The sequence below is a fragment of the Mytilinidion resinicola genome (assembly GCF_010093595.1).
Source record: "Mytilinidion resinicola strain CBS 304.34 unplaced genomic scaffold BDZ99scaffold_37, whole genome shotgun sequence".
In the NCBI taxonomy this organism is placed as follows: Eukaryota; Fungi; Ascomycota; class Dothideomycetes; order Mytilinidiales; family Mytilinidiaceae; genus Mytilinidion; species Mytilinidion resinicola.
In genome coordinates this window covers 87,997-101,962 of record NW_022985473.1, presented here as the reverse complement: position 1 = coordinate 101,962, position 13,966 = coordinate 87,997, and the positions used below count along the sequence as shown (strand labels likewise).

Here is a 13,966-nt window from a genome sequence, read left to right as displayed (position 1 = left end):
TCTTTTCAACCTCGCCACTTTCTAGAGAGTGAGATAACAATTGAAGACAGCCCTGGAGGGTGAAGGACGTAAAAGTGTGAATGTAAAGGTTCGCACGATGCAAGTCAGACCTTGATCATGTGACTTGCCGCCGAAACATCCGAACAGCCCTGAAAGTCCCTCTCAAACCTCACCTGCTCCACCAGCCTAGAGTTGAAACCACGTCAGCCAACCGCACCACTGTGCATTGCTATATGGAGTTGATTCTCGTGAGAATGTCTTTGAGGCAGCTGGGTGGGTTTGCTTGGCCAACTTGGCAGGTTTGGGCTTCGTAGTAGAATACGAGTCTGGGCGCGTATTATGAATAAGGCACTATTTCCTCGTTCGTTGATTTCATTTTTCTAGATCCTTCAAAACTATTGACTTCATCATTTGCTTCTTCTCAGTTCTTTTAGCGGCCGGACCGTTCTCTCTTATGCAATTATGCTTATTCAATCTCACTTCTCTATTCTCGTTCTTGTGCTAGGTCTCTTGGATACTCAGGCTGCAGCGTCTCCACGGCGGAAGAAGGTGAGCTCAGTCACAGGCGGAGGTATCACTCAAGCGCCGACGGCTCAGCAGCAAACCGCACAGATCAAAGGCGGTGTGTCAACTGCGACTGATGGGTCCACGATCCTCGATCAGACCGTGACAGTTAAGTAAGATTCCCAGATCCACGATGATGACCTTGTCGCGAACATGGATGAGGAGCTTACAACATCTTCTAGTGGCCTAGACATGCGCTTCAAAGTCAGCGCTCCTGCAGACCAATTCACAACTACCTCCGGCGTTGACGGCGGTACGGCAGACCCCGGTACCGCGGGAGCAATGGGCATCAATATCCTCCTACACGGCGACGGCGGCCAATCTTTCTTCGACTTTCCAAACCAAGCCGTACAAGCAAACCTCATGGGTGTCGTCATGCTAGCCCCAGACCCAAACCTCTTCTGGGGAGGTGGCAGTGGGCTCAATCGAACTGACGGCGCCGCGCACTCGCAAGCTGTGAATGACTTGATCTTGAACGAGCTACCGAACGTGGTTGCATACAACAAGTCACAGGTCTTCTTTACCGGGGTTTCGGGCGGCTCGCTGCTACTCAGTGGCTTCTTCATACCGGCACAGATGACGAACTTCCAGGGCACAGGGGTGCTGTTGAACTGTGGAGGGCTGGAGCTGCAGGTTAACTTTGTGGACGCCGATGCTGTTATATCGAGTACGACGATTCATTTCCAGAGTACTCAGGATGAGTTGGCTTTGCTACAGCCGGCTATACCGAGCGCAATTGTGGCGTACGAGAACTTAGCGACTTCAGGGGGCCTGTCGACCGCTCAGATTAATGCATTACAGACCGTGGATAACTCTCCACAGGGCGGACATTGCGAATTTGATGGGAAAGACTTTGTCAGCGGGGTCCAAGTTATGGCTGATGCGTTTTCCAACGTGATCCAGCCTGGTGGAAATGGGCAGGTTGATGGTATTGGGAATGTCCTGAATGGTGTTGTGGGCAATGAGCAGTTGTCCTTTTCTGGTCAGACCTAGAACGTTCGACTATGTATATGAAAAAAGCGCGTTATCTTTAACAGCTTTAAAAATCCAAGGGATACAGTGTTCAATCGGGCTACTATGCCTCTCAAGCATAGAGGAAACACATGTTTTTACCTATCAATTGTCAACCCATTGGGTCGGTAAGCAGCCATTTGTGATACATCTGAACTGTCATTCGCGACCTTTCGCCGATGATAAGGCCGAGCTGGCAACGCAGTACTACCTACGAATTGTCATCTCTTGCATACAAAGCCATTTCCACTCTTTTCTTCTTGGTCGCGTATCCCCTCACCGTCAACTCCAAAACCCAATCCAGCAAGTCCATCCGCTGCATCCCACGTCTCAGCCGCCATATCACAGGCCTCTTGGACTGGCCGTGCGCAAACCATTTTGCAGCTTCCTCATCCTGCCTAGTCAGAAACCACGAGAAGCTCCCCCGGACGCCCCACCCGGCCACCCGTCACCTTCACCAGATAACCGGCACGGCCGCTAACGCTTATCACGAGCTACCAATCTCGCGGACCCTTGGGACGGCCTTCGCCTTGCACCGAACGAGCAATTGCATGCTGAGGCGGGGGTGCGGTGGGTGTCACAGCAGATCTTTGCAGTGCTCGCGGCTTTGTTTGTTTATGTTTTCCGAGAGTGGCAGGGAGCAGGGAAGGTACGGTGTGGGATGCTTCTGTACTTAAGGTGATGGGAATTCTTGGGATAGAGACTACTATCTCTTCCTCTCCATCTCGACCTTCATACCTCTGACATGAGGACGGCTGCTTCGCGAATACTGGGCGCGGTGGCTGTGGGGCTTTTATGGGCGGAGAATGCGCAGGCTGTTGCTTTTGAACCTCGGGAGGATCAGAAGAAATGCAGGAGGACGACAGTCGCGGTATTGTGAGTTGACTTCTCTCCCTTTCCGCTTGCTCAGGCCTTCCTTTAGACAGTTGGCTGATGTTGGTGCTCTACTTTAGAGGCGGCGGAATGGCCGGTATCACAGCTGCTGTAAGTATTTCTGAGATCAAATTGGGCTGATGGAGCGCTAATGCTGTATTAGCAAGCTCTAGCCAATCAGTCCATCACCGACTTCCTCATCGTGGAATACAATGGGGAAATTGGCGGCCGAATGAGACATACGGACTTTGGAAAGAAGGATGATGGAAGCCCTTATGTTGTTGAGCTTGGTGCAAATTGGGTTCAAGGACTTGGAACCAAAGGAGGCCCCGAGAACCCAATCTGGACTATGGTGAGGAGTGCTTTCTGAAATATTCGACTTCTTTGAATTAGCGGCTAATTGAAAGCAGGCAAAGAAGTATAACGTCGCAGACGAGTATTCGAATTATTCATCGATTCTCACGTACAACGAGACCGGGTACACGGACTACGCCAACTTGATCGATGATTACGATACTGCTTATGCTGAGGTTGAGCAATACGCTGGAGTGATCCTCAAGGACAATCTGCAAGACACAAGTATGCGTGCTGGGCTTGGATTGAAGGGCTTCAAGCCAAAGAAGAACATGGCCGCGCAAGCTGCTGAGTGGTGGTCCTGGGACTGGGAAACCGCATACCCGCCCGAGCAGAGCTCTCTCGTATTCGGAGTTACAGGAAACAACGCAACCTTTTACCAATTCTCCGATGACAACAACTTCGTCATCGATCAGCGCGGCTTCAATACACTAGTCAAAGGCATAGCCTCGACCTTCCTGAAGCCAAACGACCCACGCCTTCTCCTCAACACCATCGTCACGGATATCGCATACGACAAAAATGGTGTCACCATCGCCCTACAAGGTGGCTCCTGCATCTCTGCCGCCTATGCCATCTGCACCTTCTCGCTCGGCGTCCTCCAAAACGACGAGGTCTCCTTCACACCCGAGCTGCCCGACTGGAAACAGACTGCCATCGCCGAGTTCCAGATCGGCACCTACACGAAAGTCTTCCTCCAATTCAACGAGACATTCTGGGACCCAGACACGCAATTCTTCCTCTACGCATCCCCTACCACCCGCGGCTACTACCCCGTCTGGCAATCCTTGAGTACAGAAGGCTTCCTCCCCGGCTCCAACATCATCTTCGCCACCGTCGTCGAGCGCGAGTCCTACCGCATTGAAGCGCAAGACGATGAGATCACCAAAGCAGAAACTCTCGCCGTGCTGCGCGAGATGTTTCCCGACAAGGACATCCCAGAGCCCATCGATTTCTTCTACCCCCGGTGGACGGAGATGCCGTGGGCACACGGATCCTACTCCAATTGGCCGGTCGGGACGACGCTCGAGGGCCACCAGAATCTACGGTCGAATGTTGAGCGGCTGTATTTCGCGGGCGAGCACTGCAGCGCGGAGTATTTTGGGTTCTTGCAGGGGGCGTATTTCGAGGGTCAAGAGGCTGGATTGAGGGTTGCGGGGAAGCTGGGGAAGAAGTGTAGGAACCAGGATTGGGGCTGTGGGGAGTACAAGAGGTATGAGGTTCTGCATGGGACGACGGCGTTTCAGGAGTTTAGTCCCGTGAATGGGTGGGATGTTAGTAGTTTTTATGTTGCTGGGGGATGAGGGTGAGGGAAGTTCTTGCGGATATGTGGTGAAAATATGGCTAGCGAGAATAGAGCTAATCTAGGTATGCTGGAAATGACATTCATGTTCAAGGATTCTGGTCCTATGGGAGGACCTCATGCAGTCACGTGCATGTGGCAAAAGAGAGTTCTAAGCATAGCTATTTTAATTTGAATCGCAGCATGACTCTGATATAGACCCAATGGGGTTTACATCAATACCAGAATAGGGCAGAGCTATCGAAGCCTTTCAAACAGTGCTATTCACATAGCAAAGCAAAAATCTCCAAGCTCTAATTCTCAGCCCCTTCTCAAGTCCATCCCTTCATCTCCGTCAAACCACATAAAGAAACCAACACCCATCGCCCATGGGATAGCCAACAAACGACAAGCCGTAGCCATTTACGACCTCTCAGACTACCACAAACCCCCCAAAGAACCCCCCCCCCTCTTAGCGCGGTCCCCTATACGCCCCCTGCAACTGCTCCTTCCCCAGATTATACCCGCGCGTATTATCATGCACGCCGTGGCACTTCACGCCCTTGGAGCACCTACCCTCGCGCTGCCACTGCGCGCACACCTCGCGCGTGCACCACGTCTTCGTCTCCTTGCACCAGTCGCAGCTGACCTCGCCGCGCCGCGTATGGCACGCGTAGCGGTGCTTCCAGCAGTTGTGGCACACGACCTTGCCGAAGCGCTGGTAGCGCGGCTTGGGGCGTGGTGCGGCCGTGCTGTTATTGTGCATGTTGACGCGGGTGGCGGGCTCGTCGGAGCCGTCGCTGCGGTAGCCGCCGTTGTCGCTGGCATAGCCGTCGTCGTCTTTAATGCTCGGGTTGCCGTGGGGGCGGGCGTAGGCGAGGGTGTAGGGGGTGTTACCGGGGCCGTTGGTGAAGGAGGCCGGGCGAAGGTCCGGGGCATAGGACTGGGCGCGACGGTAGTTGGGTTGGTAGGTAGGTTGGGAGGGGGTGGTGGGTGCGGCGTCGCTGTAGGGGGTGCGGAAGATGTGACGCTGCTGGGGTGGGAATGGGGCGCTGTAGGAGGGGGTGTCGTAGAGCGGACCGGTGGACTCAGGAGAGGAGACACGGGGACGCTTGGTGCCAGCACTGACGCCACCGCTGTGGGGGATGAAGGTCTCTTCGATAGCTTTGATGCGTTGGTTCAGATCAAGGTTGTCGGCTTCGAGCATCTCGATGCGGCCATGGGCTTCGGCGATACTGCGGTATGGGTTAGTTAATGTGGAAGGAAAAGGATGAAAAGAGAACTAACCCGCTATCCTTCACGTCGATCATCGCCTGGAGATCGCGGATCTGTTGGCGCAAGTTCTCGTTCTCGTTGCGGTAGTCATTGTCGTTGAGATTCTGGTCCTTCAGACGCTGGACAGTATGCTTGCACTCCTGGTACATGGAGTCAATGTTCTGTTCCAGGACGTCCCAGTCCCAGCGACGCGCATTGTTGGTAGACATTGTCTGCGTGATTTGCTGGGGTTGTGGTTGAGCGAAGTGACGAGGAGCCTGCGACTGGCTTGGTTGATAGTGTGAGTTTTGTAGTTGCGGTCGAGCAGACACTTCTCCACCAGCGTTTTATAAAGAAAGCGGAGGAGTTATTTAGTCCGAGGAGCTGATTATGAGCAGACGGGCGGCGGCTTCATGTGGAGCCAGTGAATAACAGCCCCTCGACTTCTAGATTATGGTAGTGACTAGAGGGTTCTCCTCCGATAGACGCTAATCCTAGCACTCTAGAAGACTGCTTTGCGGTGGGCTTCCTTGCTCTGTGGTCCCACGGGGCCGGCTAATGTCGCGACAAAAGAGGCTTCTTTCTGGCCTCATCTGCAAGCTTGCGCAGCTTTTTGAAGTCCTCAAGCTTCGTATTGAAGAGAAGCAACTGGCAGAACGCGGTGAGACATAGATTAGAACGGTGGTGAACAAGCTTTGAACACGTTGTTGCGTGCGTGAAGGCACAACGGCCGACGCAAAATGCGGTCAAATAGGTTTCCTCACAAGGTCCAATGATGGTTTGGAATCTAGGATAATCTAGCTCACCCCATGTTGAATGTTCACTGGCCATCATACTTGCCACGCCGATCATATCTGCCTATACAAGCTTGAGAATTGACATCGACTACCCGCTATCAAGCTTGCATTGACACGGTGTCAATATAGACCCCATATGAGGAAACGCATGCAACTTAGGCTCTACTTTCCACGTCTGAAATGTAAATATGGAATCCTGAAGTAGACCTAGCAGCATGGCACTAACAAACCTGATCTAGATAGATACCACTACACGTAGATCTTCTTCCCGCACGCGACCTTAAATGGACTTTGGCGCACAACGAAAGTAGAAAGAGACAAGCCAGCGCCGACACAACTTGGAAGGTCGGACGATTTTTAGGCTACGCTGGGGTGGAATGAGAACTCTACCAAGTGACTCCTATAGCTAGGCGGCAAATCTCTGGAGGTTTATGCTGTAATCTGCGAGGGTAGGAAATGAATTGGAGATAGTCAGACAGTCATGAATATATGGTAAAGGAAGCAGCTAAGCTCTAGCCTTTACAAGAGGCGCCCACTCGATAAAGAATTTGACCACGTTCAGAAGTTGAGGTATCACTGATATAATCAAGACATGAAGCATACTTAGACTCCTATACCGACCTGAACATAATATATACTACGAACATAAACCTGCGTAGAGTCGCTTGCTACTGCTCGGAGAGCCCCAAAATATCCTGACGGAATGGACATCATCGATTTTAAACGGGACCTCTAAACGGGCCGGTAAACCTCAGACGACGGCCCCTACACTCAGAAAACAATGGCAACGTGATTGATTTACCCTCATTGACCAAGTTGAGTTGATCTAGTCACCAATGATATGGCCATGCAGCCCAACGCCTCATCAACGACCAAACTTCTTCAACTCCCAGTATCGTAATGGCGGGAACACCAGGGCGGCCCATGCGAAACCAACATAGTTGCCCATCTACAGCGACATCAGCGCCGACTAATCTCGAACGAAATGAAGAAAAGATCACTCACATCAGCTCCGTAATCGCCTACGAGCTTCGCGATTGGTCCAATATACCACACTTGCGCCATGCATAAAATTGCCCCAGCCCAGCCGATCAGAAACGCGATCAGCGCAGCGATACCATGGGGGAGCTTCTTCTGTTGGTTCCAGACAGTCCAATTGAACCCTCGTGTGCGCCGGAAAATGAGATGCTCCTCGAGCGTGATGGCAATCCAGATAGACACCCAATAACCCATGAGCGCCAGGAAGTTCGTAAAGATCTCCGCAAGGTGATCCCGTCCGGCAAGCGCGCAGACCGTGAAGATGACGACGCCAATAGTGTTCCAGATAGCGCGAGGGACGCGTGCAAGGTAGCGGCCCAGGATTTGGAAATCAACACCGGAAGAGTACACTGGCGGGATCATGTTCGCGACGAGGCCCAATGCGACCACAACACCACAGAAGCTGCCAAAGCTGCCTAAAGGACGGAAGCCTTCGACAATCAGCGCGCCTTGAGATACTCCGTATGAAGTAGACCAGGCAGCGCTGCTTGCCATTCCAGACGCAAGCCCGATCCCGAGGAGGAAAGCGAAGGTGAAGCTCGTCGTGAGACCGATCATGGTCATGGAGAAAATCTTCCATCCAGGGGTTTCTTCAGGATAGTAAACGAAGTAGTCGGCGGCGCCACCTGCATAGGTAATTGCGGCGGAGAGATTGATACCAAAGAACGACAACCGGTTCCCAGCGAGAGTCCGTGGATCACCCACAGAAACGGACGAGGTGTCAAATCCTGGCCCTGCTACGCCAGCAAGAATACAAAATACGATCAGTTGCGGCAACCACGCATATCGTTCGTAGTAATGGAAGATCTGGTATCCAAAAGTCGTGACGCCCCAGGTGATGACAGCAACAACTATGATGCCTACGACAACGGACATGTCTGTAGTAGAAACGGCGGACAGAATCTGGCCGGCAACTACCGCGTCAATCATAGCATACCCCAGCAATACGATCAAGTTGAGGATCACCACCAACTTTGACGGCCACCAGCCCATTGTATAACGCGCGAATATCATTGTCCTATTTCCGCTCCGTGGTCCGAATGTGGCGGTATACGCAGTGGGAAGGCATCCCAAGAGCATGCCAAAGACAGCACACATGGCAGAATCTAGAAATCCAAGCTCGAACACCGCTGGGCCCAACATGCCTAACGTGATATTGTTGGCGGCGAGGTTTATTGAGAACCACAGTACAGATATCTGCGTGTATCCTAGGGAGCGCAAATCATGGCGCTCGTCTGCTTCCACGCGCTGTATACCACGGGCTTCCAGATTATACGCCACTAGCTGTCGTTCAAATGTCTTCAGCGCTTTCTTCGCTTTCCCGGGGAAGGTTTGAGGGTGTTGCGGTTCATCGTGGGTAGGTAGGCCCTCGTCTGGGGCGAGAACCATTCGATGAGACTTCTCGGCGATGTCAGACGCCTGCGGGATTGGTTCTGCCTCCATGTTGACCTGTTGAAATTAGCGTGTCACTCCCAAAAGAGGAAGTGGAAACAATGCATAAATCCTTTCGCTGGAGTTATCCAGATCAAGTTCGAACCGTATTTCTCAGAACGCCACCGCAGAGGCCTACACGTCCATTTCTCAAGGCAATTCGAGCGTTGCACTGCAGGCGGACTATGACTTGCTGAGAAATGGTGGCACAGGCTCTGCGATGGACGAACACCGGTGTCATGCATTTGTTTCTGGTGAATACCTTGATCCAATGATTCTCTGCTACTCGGCTTCATGGCTTGTCGGCCGTACTTTCGTAGCACTTATATGTGCGTGTCGTGGTGCTCAAAGGGCTGACTCAGTGAAAGTCTTTTGCTAGGGCGTAGAAGATAGTCTCGCGGTGTTTGACTTCGGGGACTGCCAAGGGCCGGAGAATGCTGTCTGCAGATCAAGAGATCTCCGGGATGCAACGGATACTACCGGTTTACAGGGCTGTCGATACGATTGGAGAACGTATCAGGGTCGTGTAGGATGAAGAAGCGGGGGATTCGTCGAAAATCAACGACGCTCTGTTTTTCACGCCGCCGAATCGCGGTCCGATCTACGATTCAGTGGAATCATGTGACTTCATCGAGGGCAGCACAAGACAAATATACAGGCACCTGAATGCGGACGGGACTCAATTTCACTCCTATATTGCTAGATCAGTGTGTATTTGAGCACATTGAGGAAGTCGTAGAGCGTCACGTGATTTCCAGCGGACCTCCTTGAGGCTGCGCTGAATGCAAGCTCGCTCACCAACTCTTCCTCGTGGTCCATCAAAGATACCAATCCTTAGGATCTTCATCTTTTCAGTAACATGATTACGCTCCGTCGAAAAGTGTTTGCTTTATCTCTTGCGCTCATCTTCTTTTTCCTTGTCATTCAGTTCAGCTTTCGGCCTCTCACCGCGGACAGCGTGCTGTCACTCGTGAACGTAACGCATTATGCTGAGGATGTCTTTGGAAAGCCGTCGGAAAACTCTACAATAAATCTTAGGTACGCAATAAGGAGATCGGCTGCCCTCTCCTTCATATTCAAGCGCGTTGAATACTGAGAAGGAAAACCAGCCCTGAAATCTCCGCGACCAAAACACTTTCGGCAATCACTCAAAAGACCTCTGCAGCAACCAGTCTTGACAAGATTCTGGTAGTGGCTAGATTGAAATGGGAAGATACTAATTGGGTCCATGAAAACTTCCCCGAGTAAGCTCCCCGACTACCTCTCTTCTTCAACAAGTTCTGACCAAGGTGGTCACTGCAGCTGGAAAACTGCCGTTTACACGGTCAATGACCAGGAGGCGGAACTTCACACGAGCACAAATAAAGGCCGTGAAGCAAATGCCTATCTTACTTACATTGTAGACAACTATTCCCAGCTCCCATCGATAATGGTGTTCTTACACAGTCATCGAAATCACGATCACGGATCACGCGATGTCGGAGACCTCAACTTTGATAACGTCGCATCCGTCAAAGCTCTCAATATCGATTTTGTCCACCAGACCGGTTACGTGAATCTACGTTGCATTCAGAGTCCAGGTTGTCCCGCTGAGATTCAACCGTTTCGACCAGCTGACGAGCTGTCTGACCTGAGGCCTCAGGAACGCGCCATGGTGAGCGCGTGGAACGAACTATTTGGAAACTTCGACGTCCCGAAGATCATTGCGTCGCCTTGTTGCGCACAATTTTCCGTCTCGAGAGATCAAGTGTTAAAGAGGTCGAAAGATGAGTATCAGAGGTATCTAAAATGGCTTTTGGATACGCCCCTGAACGATGCCACGTCTGGAAGAATATTTGAGTATCTTTGGCATATCATTTTTGGCAGAGAGCCTGTACAGTGGGTCTTCTTCCTTGAGCGTCGAGACGATTCTTGCTAATAAACTCGAAGCTGTCCAGATATGAATCAATGCTACCAGGATCTATATGGGAGTCCCCCGCGGTGGAATGCGAGTAGCAACACACCGTGTAAGTCGATCTAGAACCCGCTGGGGCTTTCATTCAATCTGCAATTGCTTACAAACAACACAGTAGATGAATAGATATATATTTCTTGACTCAATATTGGAAATTCATACTAGGTTATTGATTTGGCCCCCAACGCCCGAGCGCGCGGGCAACTTTGTGGCTGATAACCCCTCCTGTTATTTGTTTAAGCTAACCATGAGGTACATGGAGGGCTGAATTATCATCGAAAAAAGCAGCCATCGTGTCTCAACACTGCTAGCGTGTGGCTGACTTTGGGGAGGAAATTCCGGAGTGGTGGGGAAGGCCGAGGCTGGCGATAAGAGCGGCGCGTTCAGGCGTATTTACTACGACAAGGCTGAGATTATAGCTTATTAGTATCCAGCACAGCCTTCTCGTTCTAATTTCCTTCCTTCCTTCCCTCCTTCCTTCCTCCATTCTCTGTGTCTCTTTTTCGTCTTTCAATCACCATGTCGATACCGCTTACTACAACCTTCGAACCGCCGTCGCAATGTACACAGGACACTTGGTGGATAGGAAGTTATGAGCTGCTCGGTGGGACAGGCTACAGCTCCTGTCTTCCGACTTCGTACACACCAACATCTTCATTCTATTACTCCCCGGGGCTATATTGCCCAGAGGGATACTCGACGGCTTGCAGCTCGAGCGAGGACTCTGAGACCATCGTGACTTGCTGCCCCACGTTAGTTCACAAATCTACTTTCGACCCTACGCATTCGTGACAGAACTCATGGCTAATGTGGTCATCGACTGGTAGAGGATACTCGTGCGGGACTGCACCTTTCGCTTGGTCCTGGGAATCAACCCTAGGATGTACCTCTGCGGCGTCTTCGTCATACCTGCATACACTTGTGGTGGCTACAGGAACTCAGGTCAATCAAGAGGGGCCGGGAGGAGGAGCCAATGCATATAGCGTTCAGATCAGATTCCAGGCTTCTGACCTAGTGAGTTGCGGAATTTTCAGCTGAAGATTTCTCCGCCTACTAGCAGGGCGTGGCTAACATGGCTCGACTAGATCACGTCCACATCTTCATCAAGCTCAAGCTCAAGCTCAAGCTCAAGCTCAAGCTTAAGCAGCTCGCCCTCTACTTCTACTCCTACTGCCAACACTGCTACCATCACGACCATTTCAAGCTCGACATCGTCCCCTACTGCCACAAACTCCCCACCACATGACTCTGGCTTATCTACCGGAGCAAAAGCAGGGATCGCCGTCGGTGCCGTCCTTGGTGTAGCCCTAATCGCAGCTATCATGTACCTGGCTTGGGCAATCGGGAAGAGAGGGAACAACCAAAACAATCAACAACATACTAGTGGCTATCATCCCCCTTGGTCAAAGACGCCTCACACGGTGTACGGCAGCGCCGCTCAAGACCCGGGCATACATGTAGGAGGACAACCGCGGTACGAATTAGGCCATGGTCAGCACGCACCGTATGAATTACCTGAGCGTATTTGATCGAGGCCTGGATTACAAAGTCATAACCTTTACATTTACATTCTCAAATCCTCCTGCTCCCAGGGATGTCTTTCATCTGTATCTAGTCCCCCATAACGCATACTAACATCCTTCAAAACTGCACGTACAAAAAAGACCTGCGATAGGGCTAGTCACATGACCAAGGGCTAATTTACGACGTTACAACCTTTACGTTCACTCCCTAGAACCGTCACATTTCCAGGGGTGTAAGCCTTCTTTATCTAGCCCTTCAAAATGAACATTGGCCCAGTGGATTCCCCTCCCACTGCTGTACCTATGGCTGTGGCTGCGGCATGACCAGCGGAGGTTGTGGAGGTGTCTTTGGTCCTACGGCACTCCAGAGGTAGTCTCCAATCATCTCGGCCCAGGTGAGCTCTGCGACTGGCTGACTGTTCATGATGGCGGCGTCGAGGTGTTGAAGTGGATAACGAAGGATAGGAAAGAGAGTAAAGGGCGCGCCGGATAACGGTAGCGAGAGGCGAGTACGGCGGTAGAGAGACGTAGATATGAGGCTCGGAATTAGGAAAGAAGAGGATCTGGAGGAGAAGAGGTGTTGTTGAGGGAGGATGGGTGTTGACTGCTGCGGCGCAGGATGTGATTGGTGACGGAGCGGAGAGAGGGGTCTGGAGGAAGTGAAGGCGAGACAGTTCCCGTGAACGGCATCTAATCTGTTGGGAGCGATCGCGAGGGTGAGTGGGCGGCGGTGAAGCTCTGTTGAAACGTAAAGTGGCAGTCGAACATAACACCGTCTGAGGTGGCCCGGAAAGTTATCAGGCTCGTCAAAACTGACATTTTACGATTTTGATAACATACCGGAGAACCCCAAGCGGCGCTAGGCAAGTGTACACAACCCGCTGATCTCTATGCCATGCTATACGACTATATAGGATGCGACAGACCTGATAGGTAGTCGATCGCGAGGACCTCAAGCAGTGCTAAGCTAGCGTACACAAGTATTTCCCTGGAGATTAATGGTAAAATCTTAGGATAGCACTTCGCACGATTCGTGGACTGCGAGGATCTGTGGCTCCGTTACATTTGAAGTGGCAGTCTACTTTAATCCCGTATGAGGTGGCCTAGAGAGCTATTAGGCTCGTCAAAAACGTCGTTTTACAGTTCTTGATAACGTGGCAGAGGACGTCAAACGGTGCTAGGCAAGTGTACACGTCCTAAAGAGAGTGCGTATCTATAAGAATCTCTGCTCCAGTCTATCCCGATCCACTAACTTCTATTTGCCCTCCAGCCACAATTTCGTGGACAGCCACATGTCGTTCAAGGGGCCCGGGCCGTCTATCTCTCCTTGACAGCTTCACCGTCACTTCGTCACGAGCCCCACAACACGAGAGGGACCCCAAAACACAACACAACACAAGCTCCACAACACCACACAAAACTCATCCACTCAACGCAACATTCAATTTGAGCAGCAGCCATGGCGCCATATACGCGTTCCGGTATCAAGTACTGCCTCAACAATCCGCTCGCCACCCTTTCCAAACAGCCTGTCGAAATCCTGGAGCTTATCAACGACAATCTCGAAGACCTCCGCGACATTCAAAATGTCCGCCTAGTCTGCCGCAGCCTTGAGGCGGCCGCCTGGCGCGCTTTCGGATACCGCGTTACTCCCGGCCCCTTTCGCCTCGTTGGTTGCAGTCTCGAACGCCTCAAGAGCATTTCCGAGAACAACGCTGCAGCGGAGAATATCCGGAGTCTCACCTTCGGCACGGAGAAGCTGCACAACGAAGGGGTAGATGCTCTTAGTGACTGGGTCGACGAAGCCGCAACCAAGGGAGGGAAAGATCGTCGCCGTCCTACGCTGAACGCCTACAAGAAGATGTTTACCGACTAGGAACGCGAT

The 13,966-nt window shown here is 51.8% G+C and overlaps 7 protein-coding genes across 7 annotated transcripts; 5 read left to right on the top strand and 2 right to left on the bottom strand.

The window, feature by feature from the left end:
• Positions 1-181: 181 nt before the first annotated feature.
• Positions 182-1,667, top strand: BDZ99DRAFT_577361 (uncharacterized protein). Its single transcript, XM_033728686.1, has 2 exons — positions 182-677; positions 747-1,667. The coding sequence occupies exons 1-2, from the start codon at positions 463-465 to the stop codon at positions 1,555-1,557; spliced, it is 1,026 nt and encodes a 341-aa protein (XP_033568635.1). The 5' UTR covers positions 182-462; the 3' UTR covers positions 1,558-1,667.
• A 645-nt stretch (positions 1,668-2,312) lies between these two features.
• BDZ99DRAFT_429504 (polyamine oxidase) lies at positions 2,313-4,257 on the top strand. Its single transcript, XM_033717225.1, has 4 exons — positions 2,313-2,451; positions 2,529-2,559; positions 2,612-2,800; positions 2,859-4,257. The coding sequence occupies exons 1-4, from the start codon at positions 2,321-2,323 to the stop codon at positions 4,104-4,106; spliced, it is 1,599 nt and encodes a 532-aa protein (XP_033568634.1). The 5' UTR covers positions 2,313-2,320; the 3' UTR covers positions 4,107-4,257.
• A 299-nt stretch (positions 4,258-4,556) lies between these two features.
• Positions 4,557-5,568, bottom strand: BDZ99DRAFT_552662 (uncharacterized protein; the record flags this gene model as incomplete). Its single annotated transcript, XM_033727071.1, has 2 exons — positions 4,557-5,319; positions 5,372-5,568. The coding sequence occupies 2 exons, from the start codon at positions 5,566-5,568 to the stop codon at positions 4,557-4,559; spliced, it is 960 nt and encodes a 319-aa protein (XP_033568633.1).
• Positions 5,569-7,000: 1,432 nt separating this feature from the next.
• Positions 7,001-8,562, bottom strand: BDZ99DRAFT_402814 (purine-cytosine permease FCY21; the record flags this gene model as incomplete). Its single annotated transcript, XM_033716308.1, has 2 exons — positions 7,001-7,084; positions 7,141-8,562. 2 exons carry the CDS (start codon positions 8,560-8,562, stop codon positions 7,001-7,003), a joined length of 1,506 nt encoding a protein of 501 aa, XP_033568632.1.
• A 1,218-nt stretch (positions 8,563-9,780) lies between these two features.
• BDZ99DRAFT_402837 (uncharacterized protein) lies at positions 9,781-10,624 on the top strand (the record flags this gene model as incomplete). The annotated part of the gene is made up of 3 exons (XM_033716309.1): positions 9,781-9,848; positions 9,907-10,482; positions 10,534-10,624. Coding segments are annotated over 3 exons (735 nt in total), but the record flags the coding sequence as incomplete, so codon positions are not given.
• Positions 10,625-11,077: 453 nt separating this feature from the next.
• BDZ99DRAFT_483459 (uncharacterized protein) lies at positions 11,078-12,087 on the top strand (the record flags this gene model as incomplete). Its single annotated transcript, XM_033722576.1, has 3 exons — positions 11,078-11,310; positions 11,386-11,572; positions 11,644-12,087. 3 exons carry the CDS (start codon positions 11,078-11,080, stop codon positions 12,085-12,087), a joined length of 864 nt encoding a protein of 287 aa, XP_033568630.1.
• Positions 12,088-13,540: 1,453 nt separating this feature from the next.
• On the top strand, positions 13,541-13,957 carry BDZ99DRAFT_528138 (uncharacterized protein; the record flags this gene model as incomplete). The annotated part of the gene is made up of 1 exon (XM_033726347.1): positions 13,541-13,957. The coding sequence occupies one exon, from the start codon at positions 13,541-13,543 to the stop codon at positions 13,955-13,957; it is 417 nt and encodes a 138-aa protein (XP_033568629.1).
• Positions 13,958-13,966: the final 9 nt, after the last annotated feature.

Coding starts and splice junctions, on each gene's coding strand:
- BDZ99DRAFT_577361 (XM_033728686.1), top strand. CDS start 463: ATGCTTATTCAATCTCACTTCTCTATTCTCGTTCTTGTGCTAGGTCTC. Junction 678..746: donor GATCAGACCGTGACAGTTAA/GTAAGATTCCCA, acceptor AACATCTTCTAG/TGGCCTAGACATGCGCTTCA.
- BDZ99DRAFT_429504 (XM_033717225.1), top strand. CDS start 2,321: ATGAGGACGGCTGCTTCGCGAATACTGGGCGCGGTGGCTGTGGGGCTT. Junction 2,452..2,528: donor AGGACGACAGTCGCGGTATT/GTGAGTTGACTT, acceptor GCTCTACTTTAG/AGGCGGCGGAATGGCCGGTA. Junction 2,560..2,611: donor TGGCCGGTATCACAGCTGCT/GTAAGTATTTCT, acceptor ATGCTGTATTAG/CAAGCTCTAGCCAATCAGTC.